The sequence below is a fragment of the Ursus arctos genome, unplaced genomic scaffold (genome assembly GCF_023065955.2).
Source record: "Ursus arctos isolate Adak ecotype North America unplaced genomic scaffold, UrsArc2.0 scaffold_21, whole genome shotgun sequence".
Classification (NCBI taxonomy): Eukaryota; Metazoa; Chordata; class Mammalia; order Carnivora; family Ursidae; genus Ursus; species Ursus arctos.
The window spans coordinates 49,708,024-49,733,394 of record NW_026622886.1 but is presented as its reverse complement, the minus strand read 5'-3'; the positions used below and the strand labels follow the sequence as shown (position 1 = coordinate 49,733,394).

The 25,371-nt window shown below is 39.7% G+C and overlaps 1 protein-coding gene across 1 annotated transcript; it reads right to left on the bottom strand.

Moving 5' to 3' along the window:
* Positions 1 to 475: 475 nt before the first annotated feature.
* On the bottom strand, positions 476 to 25,371 carry PTGES3 (prostaglandin E synthase 3). The gene is made up of 8 exons (XM_026500241.4): positions 22,791 to 25,371; positions 6,654 to 6,767; positions 6,437 to 6,506; positions 5,838 to 5,936; positions 5,010 to 5,099; positions 2,810 to 2,872; positions 1,888 to 1,912; positions 476 to 1,634 (listed from the first exon to the last, which is right to left on the bottom strand). Exons 1-8 carry the CDS (start codon positions 23,624 to 23,626, stop codon positions 1,615 to 1,617), a joined length of 1,317 nt encoding a protein of 438 aa, XP_026356026.2. The 5' UTR covers positions 23,627 to 25,371; the 3' UTR covers positions 476 to 1,614.

Here is a 25,371-nt window from a genome sequence, read left to right as displayed (position 1 = left end):
GAAGAACAGCATTCCTTGACAGAACCAGAACACATGTTATACTTCTATAACATAATAAAACAGAGTTGAATGCCAAGCGTTATGCCTAGGACTTCTGGAAAGATTTTCTAGTTGTAGCATTTCAAGAAAATGGTTTTGAATTATCACTCTGAACAGTCATATACTTAACAGGGGAAGGGAAAAAGACTGTGTTTTTCTTCTAAATCACCATAATGCCCTATGCAAACCTATTATGGCACACTTTCCATCTCTCAAGTTTTTGTTCAATGTTTGTCCCCCAGGCCTAGCCTGTGACTCCCTGCGCAGAGCAGGTACCTGAAAGATTGTCTTTATATCCCCAGCACTTAATACTCCTGTAACACAGGTCCTTACTGTCAGACATAAAGAAATACTGAAATAGGAAGCATTTCTATACTCCGACAAATACACAGAAGTTAGAGGGAATAAAAACTGCCAAAATGCAGAAGCTCAAAGATTTACAGGAGGACAACACATTTAGTTTTATTTCAATCAAATCACAACACTTTCTTTTCCAACTGCTGCAAAGTGCATCTACAATTTGCTATTACAGATCCACTTTTAAAAGGTTTCCTGACATTACAGCAAGCCTTTTTTTCCCAAACAGAGGAATATTCCCAAATTCTTCCTCAAGTAAAAATAAAAACTCCATTCCAGTAAATGGTAATACATGAAATTACAGTAAACCAGACACTTAAAAGGACAGCCAAAAAAGTCTTCCAACAGTTTATTAGAAAGAATGTAGACATTAAAAAAAAAAAAAATCCCCACTGTCATGAACATAAATTGAGGTTTTCAGCCTGGGACAAGCTGAATCAAAAAAAGAAATAAAAAATCCAATAGTGTATTAACATTTTTTTTCACTCATTTGCCATACTGACAGTGCAAATACAATTTGGTCTAAATGTACAGACTCTCAAGCAACAATGTACAGCCTTTCTTTGTCCTCCATGCTAAGAGATGTAAAAGTTTAAGGGTCAAACAATACCAAATGTACAGGCTTCAAAACCATCTAAGTTAGGGCATTCACTAGTTTTAGCTAAGATACATCTGGAACACTGACAAGTGATCACTTACAATAATGTGAAGTAAATTTTTTGAAAAATAAAAGCTTTAGTGGAATAATCCTGGAGGATATACCAGAGGAACAACAAGTTACCAAGTTTAAGGTATCAACCAATTTGTTTCATCAGCCACTTTGAGTCCATTTTCTAAAATCTAAAATTTAGTTATCTTTCTTCTAAGCCAAGAGCTTCCTATCATGTCAGTATCTATGTTATGAAGTAAAGGAGACTGAGGTGAAATGTTTTTATTTATCACAACTGCTTTATCAATTGCCTAGGACCTCAACAGCATGGAAGTCTGGGAAAAGTTCATGCATAAGGTTATTGCCTTAGCTGACTTAAAATTGCCCCATACAATGGTACATATCAACCCTTAGTGAAGCCTTTAAAAAAACAAACAGGTTGAAAAATGGGTTAAAGGAGGCAAATACAGCATCTGCCTTTAGAGCTATCAACTCAGGAATTCTCTCAATTATGAAATCTTGCAGAGAAGTTACTTTTCTTTCTCAAAATCCGGTGATGACAACATTCTTTACTCCAGGTCTGGCATTTCTGAAAGATTTTTAAAAGATTAGTATGAAGTACAAGGGAACAATCTATCAACTTCAAAGTTTTATTTTAAAAAATGTCTTTTTTAATGTAAATACCGAATCATTCAAATTTCTGCTTTGGCTATCTTATCAGACCGTGAAGAAATAATTTTTCTTCCAAAAATTGTAAAGAAGTTAACATCTCTATTTTGAGGGTTTGTGGTCTTTGATGTGAAATATCACTGGGTAAACATCCTTTTTACAAAGATACTTACTTTCATCGTCACTGTCTTGTGAATCCTGCAGAAGGAAGAATTTTAAAAGTTACCAAGTTGATCAAACATTACTCTGCTGTGCTTGCTTCGGCAGCACATACACTAAAAAACATTACTCTGCTAACTGAACAGCTGTCTTAAAAAGCTGAAGCACTGTACTTTATTATTACAGTAGCAAAGATATGTGGTTATATCAAGCTTATGAATTTAAATCACTGGACTTCAGAACAAGTTTACTTAAGATGAACAGACATACAGCTGAGGATCTACCTCCCTGTAAGGTGTGTGCCTTCTGACTGGTGCTCATCCTTTAAATCCCTTCCTATCAACCAGATTGAAACTCTGTATAAAATGGTTTCTCTTCTCTCTTGGCATTCAACGGAAGAGGAAAACGGCTTACTGCAAAAACCACTGACTGACAGAAGACAATGAATTCCAATCCTAGCTGCTGAATTGTCTTAAGTACTTTTCAAACCATATTGAACAACTTTCTTGAAGATGTTAGCAGGATGCCAGCGGGAGGTAATGTTGAGAAAAGTGATCCGGTTTACCCTTCTTATAAATTCACAACGTCCATCTATTTACTCTATGGTTTCTGACCATTCCTGCTGCAAAACCTGTTTAACTTAGTCAAAATAATCCCTAAACTCTTACTTGAGTAAGGCATATGATGTCTCTATGTAGTGATTCTCCTGAAATCTGGTCTCTTTAAGAATGGCCCATGGGACACCTGTTCCCTAGTAGATAGCTATCCTTCAAAAATGAGCACATTTCAAAAACTGCTTTTCCCTGTTATTTCTTAGAGGAGAAAAAAAAGACCAACAAGTGGCAAAAAAAGCAATCCTGAATCTATATAAAACAAGCTATAAATACATTGTTTCTTACTATTTAAGTAAACAGAGAAAAGAATTTATAGACTTACATCATCTGCTCCATCTACTTCTGGTAAATCTACATCCTCATCACCACCCATGTTGTTCATCATCTATTTGAAGTGTAAAAATTAGTTTTAAAAATGATGTTAAATTAAGCCCTAGTTATTAGGTTGCAAGCTCCAGAATAAACCTTAAGTCTGTCAAAAGATTTCCACCAATAAAAAAAGCAAAACAAATGTTAAGTACCTTCCTTTCTGGAAAAGGTAGATTATATAGGTAATTACATAAAACCCTGACAACTTGTAGGAAGACTAAGTTCTCATTGAAGAAAAGTGAAGTTATTAATATTAAAACTTATCCAGCAAGATATTTATGTAGGATGTAGAAATTAAACACCGAAATCCTAAATAGTGCTTACCTCTGGTGCCTAAGGAAAAGAATGGGATTCATTTATAGTTGTAAAGCTTTGTATCTTAAGCTAAGTGGCATGTGTATTATGGCATTCTCATTATAGTTTTAAATATTGTGAGGAACCAATAAATGATTTAAAATAAAGAACTTCAGGATGATTAGGCTGTATAAAAGGCCTGAATACTAAATCAAAGACTAAAGAGCAATAACATGTTAAAAAGAGAAAATAAACGTAATTCTTGAAATAAAAGGTACATACTATGGAGAACAATACCTTTATATATGTAAATGCTCTTGTAGACTCACAATACATTGGGACTAACAACAGAACATACTTACATGAAGTACTAATTTCCTATCTTTATCCTGATCATGACGCAAGCAGTACATTACTTAAAAATGTACAAATAACCAAACTAAATTATTAACAGATGGGGAGGGACTTATCTCCCCAAGCTACAGCTTTTCTGTAATTTTTTTAAACTTAAAATAGTCATATAACCATATATAACTTTATAAATAAAAATTTAAAACTTCCAAAATCAATGTTTACCTGCACTTTAGAGTTAGAAGGGGCCTTTAAAAGACACCTAACCATAAAATTGCTCAGTAGAAAAGTTCTGGGCAAAGTAGTGTTAAATAATATGAATAACTAGTAAGGAGTCTCCCTACATGGGATGCCTGGGTGGCTCAGTTGGTTAAGCGGCTGCCTTCGACTCAGATCATTATCCCAGGGTCCTGGGATCGAGTCCCACATTGGGCTCCTTGCTCAGCGAGGAGCCTGCCTCTCCCTCTATCTGCTTCTCCCTCGCCTACCACTCCCCTGCTTGTGCTCTCTCTCGCTGACAAATAAATAAAATCTTAAAAAAAAAGAAAAAAAAAAGTTTCCCTACAGCACTGTTGAACACTTTGGTTAAGTTTCCTGAGCAGGGAAAATGCTCAAATGTGCCAAGCACAATGCTAGCTATTGAGGATACAATGGCAAGAGAAGACAGAATGAACTGAATACATTAAAGAGCTATTAAGGAGGTAAAACAAAAAATAGAACAAAAGATAGCTGTTAATGCTATACTGGACAGAGACAGTTAAGAGAGAACAGTGTTAAGCTGTGTCATGCACAGCTGGGTAAAACGGTGGCACCAATTACTACAGGTAAGGAGTAGGAATAGTACAGTTGAAGAGAATCTTATCTTCCCTTTCCCTTTAATTTGAAATCAAGGTGCCAGAACCATGTGAGACAACCTAATATTCTTTTTCTAATCAGCTTTACTGCTATACATTTATTTCATAAGGTTTATTTTACCTAAAGGGAGATCAATGATTTTTTCCCCTTTGGTTATGGCAATATGTATTTGGTATCTTGGAAAAACAGGCTTACTTAAATCCTTTCCTTGATTTTGCAAACTAAAACACCCTTACACACCACTCATCATGCACATCTCACTACCATTTTTGTGTTTAAAGGTTTATATTCATATTACATGGCTCTAAAATGCAAACTTATACATGCTCCTAAAAAAATTAATTTCAATGCTAGAATAAGAACCAGTCATAAAACAAACACCCCCACAAACTAGCTATATTACACTGATAATACAGTTTATTTTTGTCTGTATACATCAACTTTAGAATTACCACTAATTTTTTAAAAAATTATAAAAGAATATTAAATTTCAGGATTAAATGACCACTGTTAAGATCTTACTTTGTTTTGCTGCAGAATGACCTTCAAAGTAAAATAATTCAGGTCTTAAATACCACTAAGTGCTTTAAAATCAAATTAAATTCACATAAAAATACACTGAGAGGTGGCAAAATGCATCTGTAAGAACTTACCTCAGAGAAACGATCAAAATTAGACATGTCTTCATCTGAATCATCTTCCCAGTCTTTCCAATTATTGAAGTCCACACTAAGCCAATTAAGCTATAGATCAATACAAACATCACCCTATGATTAGGTCAACTTAAACTTACAGGTATGTACCTTAAAACTGTATTTCTGGAACTGGGGGGTTCATACTAGTGAGGCATGGAATTAACATGCAAAAAAAAATAAATAGACTAGAAAAATCAGAATGAAGTTAAATGTAGTAACAGTCAACACAGTTTCACGAAGCTTCTTTCACAGTTGTTAAAAATCATAGTTTAAAACAACCACCACCACCACCCACAAAAACAATAACAGGAGCACCTGAGTGGCTCAGTCAGTTAAGCCTCTGACTCTTGATTTTGGCTCTCACGGTTTTGAGTTCAAGCCCCACACTGGGCATGGAGAAGACTACTTTTAATTAATACATACATACATACATACAACGACGACAATAATAACAAAACAAAATTCATTGGTAGGAACTATTCTCAGATACAATCGACTTTTTTGTAGCACCAAAATAAGCTTCTATGTGAACCTTACAAAGCCTTCTAAGAAAAATCTGCCTCTTGAATTCAGCAAAAGATTCTGCATCAACTAGTGACTGACTTTATTCTGACCACCTTTGGTTTTAAAATAAAACCCAAAGAAGGAAAAAACATAGAACACAAGACTTTAATAACACTTAACTATGAAACAGAAACATTGTAATCCTCATGCCAAACAAACATGTCTTTTATTAATTAAATAAAAATGCAAAACTTTCCCTCCTAAAAAAGAAAAGGAACATACCTTTGCCCTTTCTTTTGTTAACCTTGGCCATGACTGGCCAGATTCGCCTTTTCGTAAACAACATAAAATTGATCTGTCCGTTCTTTTATGCTTGGAATCCTAAAAACAAAAACAAAAGGACTATCACACCATTTCTCTCTCCAATATCACTACAGAATAGAAAGTAGCCTGGCATTCCTCAACTCTCCTTTGTAATTTCTTTCCCTACATTTTCTCTAAACTCAAAGAAACATCCCCTAGAGCACTAAAAATTTCATTAGCTATCCAAATTGCAAAAAACTTTTACCTCCCTGCACAAGGTGAATAAAATAAAACCTTAAAAAATTAACTAAATATAATCATAGAATAATTTAAAGATTCTACAAAGTTAGATCAAGACAAGCCTCAAGAATACTGCCCTAAGTCAAACAGTGACAGCAAGAACAAAAAGAGTATGCAGAGAAGTAGTTCTAAGAGGGAAATATTACAAAAATATAAATATGCCTAGTTAGCCTCTGAACTGTTAAGAAAAACAATTACTGCTTACTGCTAAAAAGATTACTTGATGTATGTCCATTTCCTCAGATTTAAACTGGAATTAAAGCATCAAGACTACTTACATTTGGATCAATACAGTGAAAAAGATCAATTTCATTTAAATGTTTAAAATTATCACTTCCTCCAAGACAACTGTGTAAAAAAAAAAATAAATAAATAAATGAGCCTCTTCAGAGAGATAAAGATTAGTAATACCTTCAGTGAAAACACAAAACAAGCAAGTCAAAGTTAGTTGTCTAATAAAAGCTTTTTACCCAATGATGTAAAACGGTAATTTACCTGAACGTAAGTTTGGATTTTTCAAAATTTACATTAACATCTTTACTGTCTTCGACACAAAATTCAATGAAGACATAGTCCCTTCGATCGTACCACTTTGCAGAAGCAGGCTGCCTACAAAGAGATAAAATTAGACAAAGTTAAGCTGCAATTCATTAACTGAATATTTACATAACCCCCAAAGTCTGGCATATAGTATATTCCCACTCAGTGATTATTTTGAGGAAATTATCATCATCAGCAGCAGCACCAGCATTACTATTATTATTTAAGCAGGCTCCAATGTGGGGCTTGAACTCACAACCCTAAGATCAAGACCTAAGCTGAGATCAAGAATCAGATGCTTAACCGACTGAGCCATGCAGGCGCCCCTTGAGGCAGTTTATTATAATTTCAAATACATTTTTACTCTGAACAGCTGCATTCCAAGTTAAAACATAGTGATACTGATTTCACAACAGGAAAGAATTAAAAAAAAAAAGTTCAGGGCGCCTGGGTAGCGCAGTCGTTAAGCGTCTGCCTTCGGCTCAAGGCTCAAGGCGTGATCCCGGCGTTCCGGGATCGAGTCCCACATCGGGCTCCTCCCTGCTTCTTCCTCTCCCACTCCCCTGCTGTGTTCCCTCTCTCGCTGGCTGTCTCTCTGTCACATAAATAAATAAATAAATAAATCTTAAAAAAAAAAAAATGCTCAATAGGGTTAACCACTGGGAAGCCCTGTCAAAATTTGTGTGCCACTCCCTTAGAGCCTTGCTCCTAAATGTCAACTTCATAGAATTAAGAAATCATACAGAACTAATCCACTGTCCGTTGAAATGCAGTATTAAACATTTCTACTTACAATACTAGGAACTAGGAGAAGGGTAAGGGAGATGGTGGTAGAACTGATGGTGTTTTTTAAAAAGTTCTCGTCTGTAGCTTATTTTTGACTATATCAAGCAACCTTTTTTTTTTTTTTAAGATTTTATTTATTTATTTGACAGAGAGAGACAGCCAGCGAGAGAGGAAACACAAGCAGGGGGAGTGGGAGACGAAGAAGCAGGCTCCCAGTAGAGAAGCCTGATGTGGGGCTAGATCCAGAACTCTGGGATCACGCCCTGAGCCGAAGGCAGACCCTTAACGACTGAGCCACCCAGGCACCCCTCAAGCAACCATTTTTTTGACCAATTTTCCTAACAAACTTTTATGATTCTAAATAATGACATTAAAGAATTAAGCTTTTTTACAGCCTCATCTTCTACTCTATCTACACATGTATCTGATAAGTACAATACTAGAAAGAGCCTGGACCATTTGCTTCTTCTTTATTCTTCTGCTCCTGTCTCCTGCAATATACCTGTCTTCTTCATGGTGTCAGCTGCCTAGAGCTCTACCCATCCATTAAAATTATGTTTGAGAACATGGTTAAAAAAACTGCCAGAAGCAAATGTAGTCAAATACAGTTGATAAAGACTGTATAGGTAAATACTTTCCTTTTTTTTTTTTTTTTATTTGAGATCAAGACCTGAGCTGAGATCAAGTGTTGGACGCTTAACCAACTGAGCCACCCAGGTGCCCTGTTTCTTTTAAATTGTTCTTTGTGGGGTGCCTGGCTGACTCAGTTGGTAGAGCATGCACTTCTTGATCTTGGAGTTGTAGGTTTGAGTCCCACGCTGGGTGTAGAAATTACTTAAAAATACAATCTTTAAGAAAAGAAAATTTTTAAAAAAAATTAAAATTGTTCTTTGTAATCCTTAGACAAATATCCTCATTTGCATAAAAATTCCTAGACTTCAGGGGCACCTGGGTGGCTCAGTCGTTAAGTGTCTGCCTTAAGTGTCTGTCTTTGGCTCAGGGCGCGATCCCAGTGTTCTGGGATCAAGCCCCACATCAGGCTCTGCTGTCTCTCTGTCAAATAAATAAATAAAATCTTAAAAAACAAAAAAAATTCCTAGAATTCACACATACACACCCCAACAGGATTTGCTTCTAAAGAATGAACCAGAAAGACAATGCAGGAAAGGAAGCAGAACCACATCATTCTCAATGGGTTCACTTATTTTCTAAAAATAAGCATGTTCTGCTCTGATAATGTAAAAATTGAAATTATTGGCTACACAGGAATTTTTCTATTTTTTAACTGTTCTGTAAACCTAGAAATTAAAAACTTAATTATCGTTATGTCCCATCACTACTCATAAACAAACTCAGATGCAAGGAATTGTTTCAAGCTCTGAAATTCCCAACCCTAAAGAGTAGCAGCTTAAAGTCCCTCCCATAAATAAAAAGTTGTAGCCAATTGCTCATCAGCATTTTTACACAAGAGTTAAACCTGACTAGTCATATTCCACTCTGGGATATTGATATCAGATCCGAAGTAGGTTAACAATTATGGATGACAATTTTCAAAGTCTAAATACCAGCAAATCAGCAAGGGCAAAAGCTATTTCTTTAGGCATCTATCAACAGATTAAAAAACAAAACAAAACAAAAAAAAAAACAGGGGCGCCTGGGTGGCACAGCGGTTAAGCATCTGCCTTCGGCTCAGGGCGTGATCCCCGCGTTATGGGATCGAGCCCCACATCAGGCTCCTCCGCTATGAGCCTGCTTCTTCCTCTCCCACTCCCCCTGCTTGTGTTCCCTCTCTCGCTGGCTGTCTCTATCTCTGTCATATAAATAAATAAAATGTAAAAAAACAAAACAAAACAAAAAAAAAAAAACAGAATTTTACATGCCTCTGAAGAAAAGTCTAACCAAACTTCTGCTGGACTAAGGAATCACTTCTAATGTCAGTATGTTAATATGGTTAACAAACAAGTTAGGAGTTTTATGAATAGGTCACAATAGGTCACACGTTATTTTTAGCTCATTTTCTTACCAAAATGGTGTTCTCAATGTGGTAACATGTTGCTCTTTAACTGAAAATATTTGCTAACTTAATAAATAATTAAAATTTTAAACAGTTTTAGGTTCACAGATTTTCAAACTAAAGTGCCCATATAGTCCTATGTTTAAAAAGTGCTCGTAATAACCATCTGAACAATGAAGACCATTGTGCCAAAATACTATTTCCAACTAAAGGAACAAGGTTTCCTACAAAGAAATGGCTGACCTCAGTCCTGAGGTGGGAAACACAGATGAAGTTGGGACATCCTGTGCAAATGAAGCTATTAAAAACCATGAGGTCAGTGAAAACCACAGGCAACAGTGTCTCCCCACATTGGCCAATGACAATTCTAGACCACCAGAAGATGCTATAGCTCCAATTCTCTATAAATTAGTAGATTAAAGAATTAGGCATTTTTCCTTCTTTCCTTTATGAACCTTCATTCATGGTAACTGAATAGAACCAGTTCATGAAAGAAACTTCTGTACAGAATTTCAGCTTTAGAGTGGAATAAAATGGGGGATATGGAGGTGTGTCACTATTTTGCAACCCTTAAACTGATTTGGCAGTGATCAACAATGGATAAAACCATTAAAAATGACTAGATGACCATCTGATATAGAACTTACTATCCATCTTAGAAAAGTGGGACAACCAGACATAAGCCTCACAATTTGATGCAAGATGATATACTCCACAGTAAACTTAATGCCAATCTACAAGAATATAAGAAAAAGAAACCACTTAAAGGACACCATGAAGAAGTTAGAAATCCAGAACACTATTAAATCAAGGCTATAAAGAGGAGGGACTGCTCTGGATGAAATGAAACCTTAAGGGAGGTGCCTGGGTGGCACAGTTGGTTAAGCATCCGTCTCTTGGCTTCAGCTGAGGTCATGATCTCAGGGTCCTGAGATCCAGCCACGAGTTGGGCTCCACACTCAGTGAGGAGTCTACTTAAGATTCTCTCTCCAACTCCCATCCCGATGCCCACTCTTTCTCAAATAAATAAATCTTTAAAAAAGGAAGAAATCTAAGGGTTACTAAACATGTGCAATTGGTGAACCTAGGCTGTATCTCTATTCCAACCTAAACATAGAAAAGAGATTACTGAAACTGTGACGATCTGAATATGGACAGGGTTATTAGACAATATGAAAATCACTGTTAATTTTGTTTGGCATGAAAGGAATTGTTTTTATGGAAAAAAAAAAAAATGTCAGGGCACCTGGGTGGCTCAGCTGGCTCAGGTCATGGTCCCAGGGTTCTGGGATTGAGTCCCACACTGGGCTCCCTGCTCTTCAGGGATCCTGCTTCTCCCTCTGCCCCTCCCTCCAGCTCCGTCAAATATATAAAATCTTTCACAAAAAAAAAAAAAAGAAAAAATGTCCATTCAAGATGAAAACTTAAGTATATGGGGTTTGCTTTAAAAGACCTTAGGGGAGGGGCACCTGGGTGGTTCAGTCGGTTAAGTGTCTGCCTCTGGCTCAGGTCATGATCTCAGGGTCCTGGGGTTGAGCCCCGAACCAGGCTCCCTGCTGGGTGGGGAATCTACTTCTCTCTATGCTGCTCCCCTGCTTGTGCTCTCCCACTCTTTGTCAAATAAACAAAATCTTTAAAGTAAGTAAATAAATAAATAACGATTTCGGGGGGCGGGGGGGGGTGCCTGCCTGGCTCAGTTGGTTAAGCCTCTGCCTTCAGCTCAGGTCATGATCTCTGGGCCCTAGGATGGAGCCCCACCTCTGGCTCCCTGTGCTTCTTCATCTCCCTCTGCCCCCCCCCCACCACACACTCTCTCTCAAATAAATTAAAAAAATCTTTTGAGGTAAATGAATGAATGAATGAATGAATGGCTTCAGCAGGGGCACCTGGGTGGCTCGGTCAGTTGTGTCTGACTTCTGCCCAGGGCATGATCTTGGGAGTCCTGGGACTGAGCCCCACATCAGGCTCTGCACTCAGCAGGGAGTCTGTTTCTCCCTCTATCCTTTCCCCTGCTGGTAAGCACTTCCCCCCCCCTCCCGCCCCCAAAACAGGTGAACTATTTTAAATAAATAAATAAAAATAAAAGACTTCAGAAAAGGAAAAAGGGGGTAGATAAAGCAACATGGCAAAGGCCTGCTAAGCACTGAATCTAGATGACAGGTAGATGGGGAATTATGTTCACTGTACTTTTTAAAAAGTGTTATTAAGTAATTCTGGCAGGGAATACTTTCTTCCTTTGGTGTAACCCAGTCTAATTTTGAAATTGTGTTATACTTGGTTAATGAAAAGATTCTATCTACTCCCAATACATTTTACAAATGGTATTTCAATAAACTCTGGTAAATGCTTTTGTAGCCAAACTTAACAATCTTCAAGGTTATGTTTACATTGTAAAAATTGCATACTAAGAGCCTATACTAATAGTAAAGGAGCACACTAATGGTGACATGGTTATTACAAAAGCTATATAACAAACCAACTAGCATATTAGCTCTTCAATTTGTTCATATTGAGAACAGTGGAACCAGAGAATCTTTTTCCTTTCCTCAAATTCACGTTAAGTTATCTAGAGTCAGATTGTTATGGGCTGAATTTTATCCTCCACAAATTCATATATTGAAATCCTAAACCCTCCAGACTTCAGAATAAGAATGTATTTGGAGAGAGGATCTTTAAAATGAAGTCTTAGGGTGGGCCATAATCCAACATGACTGGTGTCCTTACAAAAGACCTGTGAAGACACAGAAGAGATTCATCTACAAGCCAAGGAGAAAGGCCTCAGAAGAAACCAATCCTGCTGACACCCTGATCTCAGGCTAACACCCTCCAGAATTGTGAGAAAGTAAATTTCTACTGTTTAAGTCACCCCATCTCTGGTACTTTGTTATGGCAGCTCTAGCAAGCAAATACAACCATTTTCCAAATAACAAAATTAAATGATCCAAAGCAGGGGTTGGTGCAGGAGCCAAAATGGTTTTTATATTTTTAAAGAGTTCTAAAAACAAGCATGTGGGACAGAGATATCTGTGGCTTACAAAACTTAATATGTTTATTAGGTAATCCTGATCTAAACCATCAAAATATATATAAAAGATGACCCTATACTTAACCCTAAACCAGTAACAAACTCATATATTCACTCAACTGGAAGAGAACTCAATTGTTTGTGAAATCCCACTTGTCTTCTATGAGGATCACGACATTTCTTTTTCTATTAACCAAAAGAGGAGCTGATTTAGCTTTAACTCTAGCTCCTAAATTACACTGATTTATCTCTAGCCTTATACTAACATTGGCAAAATTCATAACCACTGCGCAGGTCAGTCAGTTCACATTAATAGTAAATAACTATAGATGTAAATGAAAACTTTTCTTGGGGTGCCTGGGTGGCTCAGTCGTTAAGCATCTGTCTTTGGCTCAGGGCATGATCCTGGTGTTATGGGATTGAGCCCCACATCAGGCTCCTCCACTGGGAGCCTGCTTCTTCCTCTCCCACTCCCCCTGCTTGTGTTCCCTCTCTCTCTGTTTCTCTCTCTGTCAAATAAATAAATAAAATCTTTAAAAAAAAAAAAAACCCAAAAAACAAAAAAAACTTTTCTTTTACCTCTTCATATGCTATGTCAATAATCCATTATTTAAAACAAAACAAAACAAAACTGAACCACCCCCCCCCCCCCAGTGGGACATTCCGTGCTCTTCTGACAAGAGCTTACAAGCTCAACATTAGGGCCAGGTCAGTTCGAGCAACTAAATTTTGCAGATCCTAAAATTCTCTATGGTTCTGACTAAAACTTCTTAGTTTGTCTTAAAAAGACAGAGTGGGAACCATTATTTGCTTCCAAATACCATTTTTAATATGCTAGAATCTGGTGAGTTTTAATTCAAATTTGTAGAAAATGACAAACACTCTTCACTTCAAAAAATGGATGTATGCGGCTCAGCTGCTTAAGCGTCTGCCTCTGGCTCAGGTCACGATCCCAGGGTCCTGAGATCAAGCCCTGCATTGGGCTCCCTGCTTCTCCCTCTCCCTGCCGCTCCCCCTGCTTGTGCTCTGTCGAATAAATAAAAATCTTAAAAAAAAAGAAAAGAAAAGAAAAAAAAGAGAGGGGAGGAGAGGGAGGGGAAGGGGGAGGAGATGCACCGGTGCAATGGTCTGAATGCATCCTCCTAAAATGTGTATGTTGAAATCCTAATGCCCAGTTTGATAATAATAGAAGGTAAGACATTTGGGAGATGCTTAGGTCACAAGGGTAGAGCCCTCATGAATGAGATTAGTGCCTTACAAAAGAGGCCCCATTTAGATCCCCACCTCCTTTTCCCTGCTGTGAGGGCACAGCAAGTAGCTATGAGCCAGGAAGTGGGTTCCAGCACCAGAAGATGACCCTGCTGGTGCCTTGATCTTGGGACTTCCAGCCTCCAGAATGGTAAAGCAATAAATTTCCGCTGTTTATAAACTACCCAGTCTGTGATATTTTGTTAGAGCAGTTCAAACAGTCTAGACCACCAGCAAAGCTAAATGGAAAAAAATTTGCTAAGGAAAATTCTCAAATACTGCAATTCTTTTTATAGTTTACTATGTGCAAGGCATACTGAGTTATATGACAATGAAAACACCTCAAGCCTTTGTGAACTGGAAGAACAGACATACATAACTTGGGGTAAGTTCATAAAGCTGAAAGTTGAAAACCATGTTAGAGGTAGGTCACAGAGATCCCTGGAGACAATGGAAAAGAATTTGGTTTATTCTGTAACTGGGTAAACACACACACACACACACACACACATGCACGCACATTAATGGCAGCTATCATTCCTTTAGAGCTTTGGAAGTCTTCAGGGGTGGAAAATGTTCCACATAGAATTCCACATCATATGACTTGTCTCTACAACCAACACTATGGTCAACACTCCAACTTCTTTATTTTCTTTTTCTCTCAGAATTTCCAATGTCCAGGAATTTTTATGAGCAGGTGCTCCAGACTATCACACATAGCAAATATGAAACATACATCAGAACTTAGTGAAACAAAAAACTTACTACTGAAGTGAGAGGCCTACATAGTTAATACCACAATAATTCAAATTCGGCTCCCTGAAATAGATGATTTAGAGCAATCTCATGGGAGATACACACACACACACACACACACACACACACACACACACAAACACACACACGTGCTAATCCTACAGAATTACATAAAATTCCACATCATTTTGCTGTATTTCCCTAAGAAATCTTTAGTATCTTGCTGTCACATTTGTGGTCCAACGAGACTGATTTCCTTATTAAAAAGTTTCTATCAGGGCACCTGGATGACTCAGTCAGTTAAGCATCTGCCTTCAGCTCAGGTCATGACCCCAGGATCCCGGGACCGAGAATCAGTTACTCTATCCAAAACGTAACCAACAAACTATTCCGAAAATAAAGGACTCACAAACAAGTCAAATGTACTTTGAGGGTATATATGGATTTGGCAGTATTTCTTTTCCAGATTTCCCAAAATACAGCAAAACCTCAATTAACGAAATATAAAATCAGATACTTAATTTATAGATGGCTTTCATCAACTTTATCTTTCAACTACTGACCACTGATCTACTTTCTACAGGAGACATAGTCGTATTTGGCTGCAATGTGATACGGCAGAATACAGGACTAATAGTAAAAAACCCCTCTTAGGCCCAACCCTTACTATCAAGCACCTCGCAGAGTCAAGCCTAGCAGCTAAAATACAACACTGAGAGTTTAAATGTTACTCAATAAACAAATATTTATTAAACACGGGGCTTGTTTTTTGTTCTGGGGATAGAGCAGTCAACGAAACAAACAAAACTTACATTCAAGTTAGATGAGATTTAGTCCAAAAATCTTTTTTTTTTTTTAAAAGATTTTATTTATTTATTTGACAGAGATAGAGACAGCCAGGGAGAGAGGGAACACAAGCAGGGGGAGTGGGAGAGGAAGAAGCAGGCTCATAGCGGAGGAGCCTGATGTGGGGCTCGATCCCACAACGCCGGGATCACGCCCTGAGCCGAAGGCAGATGCTTAACCGCTGTGCCACCCAGGCGCCCCTAGTCCAAAAATCTTCTAAGAAATATGGGGGTAAAGGGATCAGGTCCATTACTAACTACAGTTTATCTTTCTTAATGTGTAAATAGATAATACATCATAAGATAACATTCTCAAAAAAGAAAAAAGATAACATTCTCTGCTTATCAGTACAGCTGAGCTTTGAACATGTGAGTTGTGGGGGCCAACCCCCTACAAAGTTGAAAATCCAAGCATAACATGACTCCCCTAAAACCTGTTTAACAGCCTACTGTTTAACAGCCTACTGTCGACCAGAGCCTCACTGACAATGTAAACAGTAGACTAACACATACTTTGTATATTAAATATGTCATACATTGTATTCTTACAATAAAACTAAAGAAAAGACAACGTTAATAAAGTCCTAAGAACAGGGTGTCTGGGTAGCTCAGTCATTAAGCGTCTGCCTTCGGCTCAGGGCGTGGTCCCAGAGTCCTGGGATCAAGCCCCACATCGAGCTCCTGCTCCCCTGGAAGCCTGCTTCTTCCTCCGCCCGCCCCCTGCTTGTGTTCCCGCTCTCGTTGGCTGGCTGTGTCTCTCTGTCAAACAAATAAATAAAATTTAAAAATTTTTATGTATTTATTTGAGAGAGAGAGAGCAGGAGCAGAGGAATAGGGAGAAGCAGACTCCCCGCGGAGCAGGGAGCCTGATGTGGGGCTTGATCCCAGGACCCTGGGATCATGACCTGAGCAGAAAGCAGACATTTAACTGACTGAGCCACCCAGGCGCCCCTAAACATCAGACTCTTGATTTTAGCTCAGGTCTTGATCTCAGGATTCTGAGTTCAAGCCCCACTTTGGGATCCACGCTGGATATGAAGCCTACTTCAAACAAATAAACAAAAAAAACCCCCAACCCCCCCCCCAACAACAACAACAAAAAGAAGGGGCGCCTGGGTGGCTCGGTTGTCCACCTTCAGCTCAGGTCATGATCCCAGGGTCCTGGGATCGAGCCCGGCATTGGGCTCCCTGCTCAGTGGGGAGTCTGCTTATTGCACTCCCTCTGCCCTTCCCCTCCCACCTGCTTGTGCTCGTTAGCTCTCTCTCAAATAAATAAAATCTTTAAAAAAAAGAAAAAATACATTTACAGTACTGTATTTATTGGATAAAATCTACCTAAATGGACCTACGCAGTTCAAATCAGTGTTATTCAAGGGTCAACTGTACTTAATTAATGACAGTTTCCTTGTAAGTTTATTCTTAATAGAGTATGATTATTTGTCTAAATTAAAGGATCACTTTGAATTCTAAGATAAAACAATAGAAATCAGGAGACTAGCTTTTTACTAAAGCTTAATAATGAAGTAAATATCTTCTACATTCAGAAATAAACCTATTTCTATTTAGTAGGAAGGTTCTTAAAGACCAGATTCACTAATCTTTTATATATCTCAGAGTATCTTTACACATGAAGAAGGATTATAGAAGAAAACTCATTAAAACCAAGAAAAAGTCAGCAGTAAGAGATTTTAAAATTCAGAATTACTGATTTCTTAAAATTAAGTTTGTCAAATAGTCTATCATTTGCAAAAGGGAATCAAGACACAGGTAAATCCTTTTTAGTTTGCACTAAGTGAGGAATGATACAGAAACATGAAATTCTGATATAAAAAGGGAAAAAGTAGTTCTAGGTTCATAGACTAAGCAGTTTTTCCTTCATCAAAAGCTCTGTCTACAAACGTCGAAAACCACTCTCTCTTTTTTTTTAAAGATTTTATTTATTCGACAGAGACAGAGACAGCCAGTGAGAGAGGGAACACAAGCAGGGGGAGTGGGAGAGGAAGAAGCAGTCTCATAGTGGAGGAGCCCGATGTGGGGCTCGATCCCACAACGCCGGGATCACGCCCTGAGCCGAAGGCAGACACTTAACCGCTGTGCCACCCAGGCGCCCCTGAAAACCACTCTTTTATACATATATTCTTTCCTCAAACAAATCCCAAGATATGCTTCCCATACTTTCAGATCATCTGTAGGTCAGTTGTACTTCTGGAAAGGTGATCGGAATACACATGCCAGTCCAGTGGCTTCCAAATTATGTGCCAAGGTGCATCAGGGCACCATTAGAAACTTACAGGGTTACTCTAAAGTATTTTAAATTTGAGAAAAATTTAGTGATACTCAACCTCAGTCAAGACACCAGGTGGTGGGTGCCTGGGTAGCTCAGCTGGTTAAGCATCTGCCTTTGGCTCAGATCATGATCCCAGGGTCCCGGGATTGAGTCCTCCCTGAGCAGGGAGTCTGCAGGGAGTTGGCTTCTCCCTCTCCTCCTCCCTCCTGCCTGTGCTCTCTCATGCTCTCTCTCAAATAAAATCTTAACCAAAAAACAAAAAAACAAAAAAGACAGCAGGTGGTTCAATTTCAAAGTATACTGTACTACATCCCTCTCCACTAACCTTCATTTTTGCAAAGATAGATTTTTGGTGGTTGCTATGATTTAAAAAAGGGGGGAGGGGCATAAAAAAATCAGCAGGGAACAGAAACTGAGAGAGAAGTATCCAATCTGAATTTAAGGTATAAGTTACAGTCCCCAAAGGGCATACATATTCCATTAGTAACTGTGGTTATAAAACAAATGACATTTTTCTTTCAACTTTTGTGTATTAACTTTTCAAAGACTACAAGGCTGTTTGGACGAATTACGTTTTTGGACCCAACTACATAATAAACAGAACTGCTATGTTACTCCTTTTGGGCACCACCACCACCAAAAACAAACAAACAAACAAACAAACAAACAAACAAAAACCTACTAAGACAAAAAGGGGCAAACCAATGTTTGTGAACCTCTGTGTTAGTTCCTTTATTTGGTAATTCCTACTCTAAAACATAAAAGTGAAAGCTATTCTTAAAGACAGTATTTCTGGGGCGCCTGGGGGCGCAGTCGTTAAGCGTCTGCCTTCGGCTCAGGGCGTGATCCCAGAGTCCTGGGATCGAGCCCCATGTCAGGCTCCTCTGCTGGGAGCCTGCTTCGTCCTCTCCCACTCCCCCTACTTGTGTTCCCTCTCTCGCTGGCTGTCTCTCTCTGTCAAATAAATAAATAAAATCTTTAAAAAATAAATAAATATAGTATTTCTTCCAAAACTTAGTGTCTTTCTTCCAAGCAACTCCAAACTTCCTACTTGCCACCTTTGGCACACATCCTAAAACATCTCCAAAGTAGATACAGTAATCTTTCTTCATACGAGAAAGACTCAAACAAGGTCAATGTCTCACTGCCTCCATTACCGACAAATTTCAGAGCCTCTAGGCTCCATTACCATATTGTCAAGAAGTGGCACAGGTTTTAACAGAAACAGTTTAGATTAGATAATAAAACAGAACTACAGAGACATAATTATTTCCCTGGAAATAAAAGGATCACCTGGAAAACTATCCTCCCTTTTTGTAAAGTGGAAAAAATAAGCCACCTGTCAGAAATCCTGAGTTCTAATCCTATCTAGGACAGTTTCTTATACTAATTAGCACTGTGTGAATTAGTATTTGAAGAACTAGATCCTGGAACTTAAATACATACAAAAAATTTTCAGAACAACTCTCTGTGACTTAGATCCTTCCAGTACACAAAGATAATTAAAATGCTGAGTTGGAAAGGGCCCTGACAAACACTTTTTAGAAATACAGTATGACAACCTGTGAAGATCAACTACTGTGCAGAAAATGCACAACAGCACATTATGGCTTTGGAATACAATATGGGGAAAGGCATACTGCTGCTCAAGGTAATGTTTAAAGTAATTGGCATCTTCCTGAAAAACCAAAAGTTCAAAGGTGACCTAGGGAAGCAGAGAAGTCAGCCTCAATTTAAAATCTATCACTGCCAATCTACACAGTAGATAATAAAAAAAGTTTACTACAATACACATTGTATTTTTGTAGCAAAATACACTAGACGAGGTTCAATAATTTCCAATTTAGGAACTCCAGTATCTTAAGAATTTAAGAGCTAGACTGATTCTAAACAGTCCATATTACAAGGCTATTTTTCCTGAAAAGTGACAATCACTACACCCAAGACCCCAAAATGATACAGCTCTGAGAAAATTTTGAAACAGAAAATACAATTAAACATGGGTATCTTAGTTAACAGTATATACCTGCCTGCACTGAACAGATTTTGTCACTTCCAGTTTCAACTGCTATCTAGTTAAAGTCTAACTAAGCACAGAGAAAAATAAAAAAATCCAGTTGCCAGGTTACAGTGGTTAGGAAATCAACACTGAACAAAAGCCACCATCAGTTACTCTTCCTTAACTTACAGAAATTAACCATATACCATATGCTCACTATTACAATTTGTTTTGGAGGCTAAAGACCAATGATTTTATTTTGGGGACTCAATTCTACAAAACTGAGTGATGGCAAAGTATTCAAGATTTTAACCAATGCTTGGGGTGCCTGGGTGGCTCAGTCATTAAGCGTCTGCCTTCGGCTCAGGGAGTGATCCTGGCGTTCTGGGATCGAGCCCCACATCAGGCTCCTCCGCTGGGAGCCTGCTTCTTCTTCCTCTCCCACTCCCCCTGCTTGTGTTCCCTCTCTCACTGGCTGTCTCTCTGTCAAATAAATAAAGTCTTAAAAATAAAAAAGGTTTTAACCAATGCTAGAGAGAAAGTAAATTTCTGGAGAATTTAGTAACTCAAGTACAAGACAACCCAAAGAATGACTTCAAATAGCTCAAAACTAAATAAAATAGGGGCTCCTGCCTGGCTCAGTCGAAGAGCATGGGACCCTTGATCTCCACATCATGAGTTCAAGCCCCACACTGGGTATAGAGATGACAAAAAACAAAAACCCAACAAAAACGTAAAAACAAAAGTACAAACAAAAAGGAAAACTTTTCCTTCAAAAATCAAAACTTTTTACTTTGTATCTATTGTCAATGAGTCTAAATTAGAATCAGAACCAACTACAATAGCTAAGTAAAACAAAACAAAACAAAAACAACAAACTAGCACCCCACCCCCACCCCGCATTTGAAGAGAGGTCCTAAAATCCCAGCCTTCTCCAAACGGGATGAGAGACTGAGTTTTTATGTAAATTATTGGACAAAACTTTAAAAACCTGGTTCAAAGAAATGTATCTAGAAAACCACTACTAAAGAATATTCAAATGAGAAAAAAGACTGTAAAACCCTGAAAATATCCAAACGTGAACGTCTCTCTCCACCTTAAAATAAGTTTTATTGCAGGCTCAGTCGGAAGAGCATGCAACTCTTGATCTCGGGCTTAAGAGACCGAGCCCCATACTGGGGAAATTACTGGAGAGATTAAACACACAGATTTGAAAAAATAGAATTAAAAAAATGTTAATAGCAAACATCCACAAAATTAACCCTTATCTGCCAGATTCTTCCGGGGACTGGATGACCCACTAAAGGTTTTTTCCAACTCCAATAACTGATTCATAATACTCATCTTGTAAACTTATTCAAGTCATTAGTTCAAGAAGATCCCCTAAATAATTTGCAAGATGACATTTATTTTAAAGAGATTTATCTGGTCTCTTCAAAACACACACTTTGAAAGTAGCGTTCTTGTAACTTAGGACTGCTTTTTGGAATATTGATCATTACGCTTTTCATCTGAGTTTTTAACCTATTTACCGAATGTCTCTTATCTTTTTAACTATTTCATGTGACCTCCCAAAAGTATATTTCAAGTCATTCCATGCTTGGTATATCTCAGTGAAAAGATATTTTGTTTGGCTACATTTGTCTATTAACAGTTGGTAGCTTCTTAGAGAATTTATTTTCTCCTCATGGCGTTTCAAAGTATTAAAAGGCATTTTAAGACTGACAATCCTGCTACATTATTTGGAACAGATTTCAAAGGAAAAGCGAAATCTACTTTACATAGATTAAAATATTTTGCTAGATACCACGGCGGTGGGGGTGGAGGATCCTTCCAAAATTCTAATACATCCCTTTTATACAAAACTGCGTTCTTGAGGCTTGCTCTCCATCATCAACCAGCTGGAGTGTATCCATTACTTATCCATTTAGATGTCTAGCCCAATATACTCACCAACAGTATCATTATTTTATTAAGTAAACCTTTGAAAGAGTGTTACTTTTCACAGGAACTAAAATTGTTACCCTTCAATTACTCTCACTAGGTAACTTCTGGAGAGTAGCTAGTACCAAAAAACCTGTAAAACCGGCAGTTCTCACATCTAGAAGGATAGAACTTTTCCTGAGAAGAATGTAAGGCCTCGAAGTGGGACTGCCAAAGATTTCTATTCGTTTAAAAAAATCAGTTTTTTTCTTTACCATAATCAACTAAAATTGTTAAAAAAAAAAAAAACTGTCATCGCAACGAAAACAAATTTAAGCTCTCAAAGACAACAAGAAGGCAACCTATTTTACCCTTAATTAAAAAAGGATAATGAAACCTCACCTCAAGTTTAATGCAGAACACAGAAAACGTCCCCAAGTATCTTTCGACTCGACACGTGCGAACTACCTGCTCAATACTAACTCCTCGCGGCCAGGGACCAGGTTGAGTTTCAGCAACCTTCGCTCCCATCAAAAGACTGGAGTTAGGAGGAGGCCTGGGAAGATCCATACCCAAGAAATCACGACCCCGGAGAGAGAAGTTGTGGTGACGGTATGACCTCCCTGCAGTTGCCTAGCAGTACCTGTCGCTCAGGGCGGAAGGCCGCGTGCTGCTCTACGAGGAGCCCCGCCAGCCTTCTGGGAGCACCCACCACAGGTGCACTTGGCCCAGCGCCTGGCCCCCACATCACGGAGCGACAGAATCAGACCACCCAAAAAGCCAAGTGGCTATCCAAGAGGGTCCGCGCCTCCGGGGCGCCCGCATGGCAAAAAACAAACAAACAAACAAAAACAAAAAACAAAAAAACCCCAAAACCTCACAGGAAAGGAAGGCCCAAGGCTAAGTTACGGAGTTAGAGTGACCCGGACTGGAGAAGGAGGGAAAGTGGGATTTCCGGCGCGGGGAAGCCGAGGGACGGTTCAGAGGTGGGGAAAGAGGACATCTGGAGGAAAAATGTCCTCCACCCGCCAACGGTAACCGGAACAAGGATACTGGACCTCCCACAAGAAAGAACGACCGCCGCCACCAAGGAGAGAAAGACGAAGGGGCCGAAAGCGGGGGAGGGGTGGTGGCAGCTTCCCGGCAGCCCCCTGCGCGGCCTCGGCCTCCCTCCGGGACGACCTTCCCTCGGCCGGGTGTCGCACTCACATCGTGAACGGGGCAGGGGGACGGGCGCACGGGTGGGCGGGCCTCTCCGGTGGCAGCTGCTGGGCAATCGACTCTTCTCCGGTGGCGACTCGGCGTTTTCTTCCCGGTCGCGGCCTCTTCTCGCTTCTCTCAGGCGACGGCGGGCTCGACCTGGGTCCCCAGAATGCACTGCGCGGAGAGAGCGGCTCCTCCGGTCGGGGAGAAGAGGAAAGTGTAGGAAAAGGGGCGCGAGGACGGAGAATGAACGTGCGTGCGTGCGAGCGAGGGGTGGTGAGGCCGGGCGGCGGCTGGTGACGCAGCAAAATGCCCGGGCCCTGCCGCCGCGCGTGCGCACTCTTTGTTTTCGGGCTCCTGCGCGGTTTTCTAGAGATATCTACGGAAAGGGCGGAGCCTCCCAGCTCCTTCGCGATCCTTCCCGGCGCTGGCCCCGCCCTGCGTCGGCTCCCTCCGGTCCGACTCGTTCCCGCGTCTCCTCCCGCGCTCCCCCCTCGCGTTAGAAAACCGTTGGCCCCGTAACCGCCCGGCCACGCGCGTCGGGCGATCTCCCGGAGAAACGGCTGTGTTGACCGCAGGAGGAAGGCTGAGGCGGAGGGATGCAGAGTCGGGAGGCTTGAAAAGTGAAACGGCTTGGTTGCTCTTGAGGGAGTAAACCAGTCCACTAAGGAAACATTCTCCCGCAAAAAGATGTGAAAAGCCTGTGCTGGTGATATTTGCGGGAAAAGGCTAACTTCAGAATCGAGGGCCTGGGTGCACCTAGCCATTTTTCTGAAGGTTGGAGACCCTCTCCAGAGGCAAAGAAAATTTGAGGTCTTTGGTTGAAGAGGCACGTTTGCCATTTGGAGCGGGCATTTGGCCCTGCTTCGAGATAATTACTGCCGTAGGTGAGACAGGGAGGTTACTCAAGTGGAGAGTCCAGGTTTGTGAGAATGGAGACACCAGGACACTCGGTGTCTCCAGACGCATCTATTGGGGGAAGAAGTTCCCCATCTTTTCAACCATTATCTCTGGAACTGCCGCTTTGTCCCTTGGACTTGGTTGGGCTCTAATGAGGGATAGTAATAAGAGAATGAAAACAGTACTGCCTACTCTAGAAGGCCACTTAACAGCAGAGTAAGGGACAAAGACAGCAGTGCACAGCTAGTTGGAACACAAAGTTGAGGTGTTCTCAGACATGTTGCAAAGTATTGGCTAAGTGTTAACATTAAGGACCTAGTGGTCTATGCTGAGCAAGGCAGGTTTTGGGAGCTACGGACATTGCACACTATGCTCAAATCTTCGTTTGAAAGGGGTGTTAAATCCCAGCTTTCAAATACTATGATTTTAAGGAGCCTTCTGCCTGTTGGGGAAAAGAAAATACGCAAGCCAAGATAGAGTGCTAGAGTGGAAGTACAAAAAGTAATGGGAGCATAAAAGGAGAGGTCGATATTGACTGGAAGGATTAGGACAGACCTTGTTAAGAAAAATTAATCCCAAACATGGAAATAAAGCAAGGAGTAGAGGGATGACCTTTCAGTTCATACTGGGACATAGTTTAACCTGCCTCCCCAAGGATTGTTCTCTAGGAGAAGGTACCTATGTTTGACTTTGCTATTTATAATATGATTAGAGCTCAAAATTTCTGAGTGATTAAAAAGCTAACCCCGAAGTTACGGTTTTATTGCTCTGTAGAACACTAACCAGTTTTGTTTAACCTGCAACCTTATTCTATTTTCATGCCTATAAATACCTAGTTCTTTAAATGCTCCTGAAGCCAGCTTTACCATCTTACTAGTTCCATCATTGAGTTAAATAAATGTTTGGCTCATGTTAATTTTATATTTGTAGGAGAATTATGTTTTTAATTTTTTTGAAAACTCCTCTTTGACAGCCTCCTAAAGGTGACAGCAGGAATGAGTGGGAGCAGTACATTTCAAGCAGGAATCTTGATAGGTGAAGAGATAGAGAAGAATATCTAGGTCAGGGGTTGGCCGACTTTCTGTAAACAGTCAGATAAGTTACAAGGTCTCTGTTGCACTTTCTGAACTGCTATTGTAGCATGAAATCAACCATAGAAAATATGTAAACACATGAGTGGCTGTGTTAAAAAAAACTAAGAATGCTGAAATTGAAATTTCTTAAATTCACATGGCACAAGATACTCTTTACCAACCTTTTGAAAATGTGAAAATCAGGGCACCTGGGTGGCTCAGTAGGTTAAGTGTCTGATTCTTGATTTTGGCTCAGGTCGTGATCTCAGGGTCCTGGGATCTACCCCTGTTTTAGCTCCACGCTCAGCAGGGAGTCTGCTTGAGATTCTCTCTGCCTCTTCTTCTGTCCCTCCCCTGGCTCCGGCATGCTCCCCGCCCCCTCTAAAAAAGAAATTAAATAATCTTTAAAAAAAAAATTAGGGGCACCTGGGTGGCTCAGTTGGTTAAGTGTCTGCCTTTGGCTCAGGTCATGATCCCAGGATCCTGGGATCAAGCCCTACATCGGGGCTCCCTGTTCAGAAGGGAGCCTCCTTCTCCCTCTCCTCCCTGCTCATGCTCTCTCTCTCTCTCAAATAAATAAAATCTTTAAAAAAGAAAAAGAAAGAAAGAAAGAA

What these genes read in the sequence shown, in the direction of transcription:
- PTGES3 (XM_026500241.4), bottom strand. Translation starts at nt 23,626, where the DNA reads ATGGCAAACGTGCCTCTTCAACCAAAGACCTCAAATTTTCTTTGCCTC. An exon ending in TTCACTGTATTGATCCAAAT is followed by an intron (nt 5,937 to 6,436) that starts GTAAGTAGTCTT and finishes TTTTGTTTTTAG; the next exon opens with GATTCCAAGCATAAAAGAAC. An exon ending in ACAAGACAGTGACGATGAAA is followed by an intron (nt 1,635 to 1,887) that starts GTAAGTATCTTT and finishes AAAATCTTTCAG; the next exon opens with AAATGCCAGACCTGGAGTAA.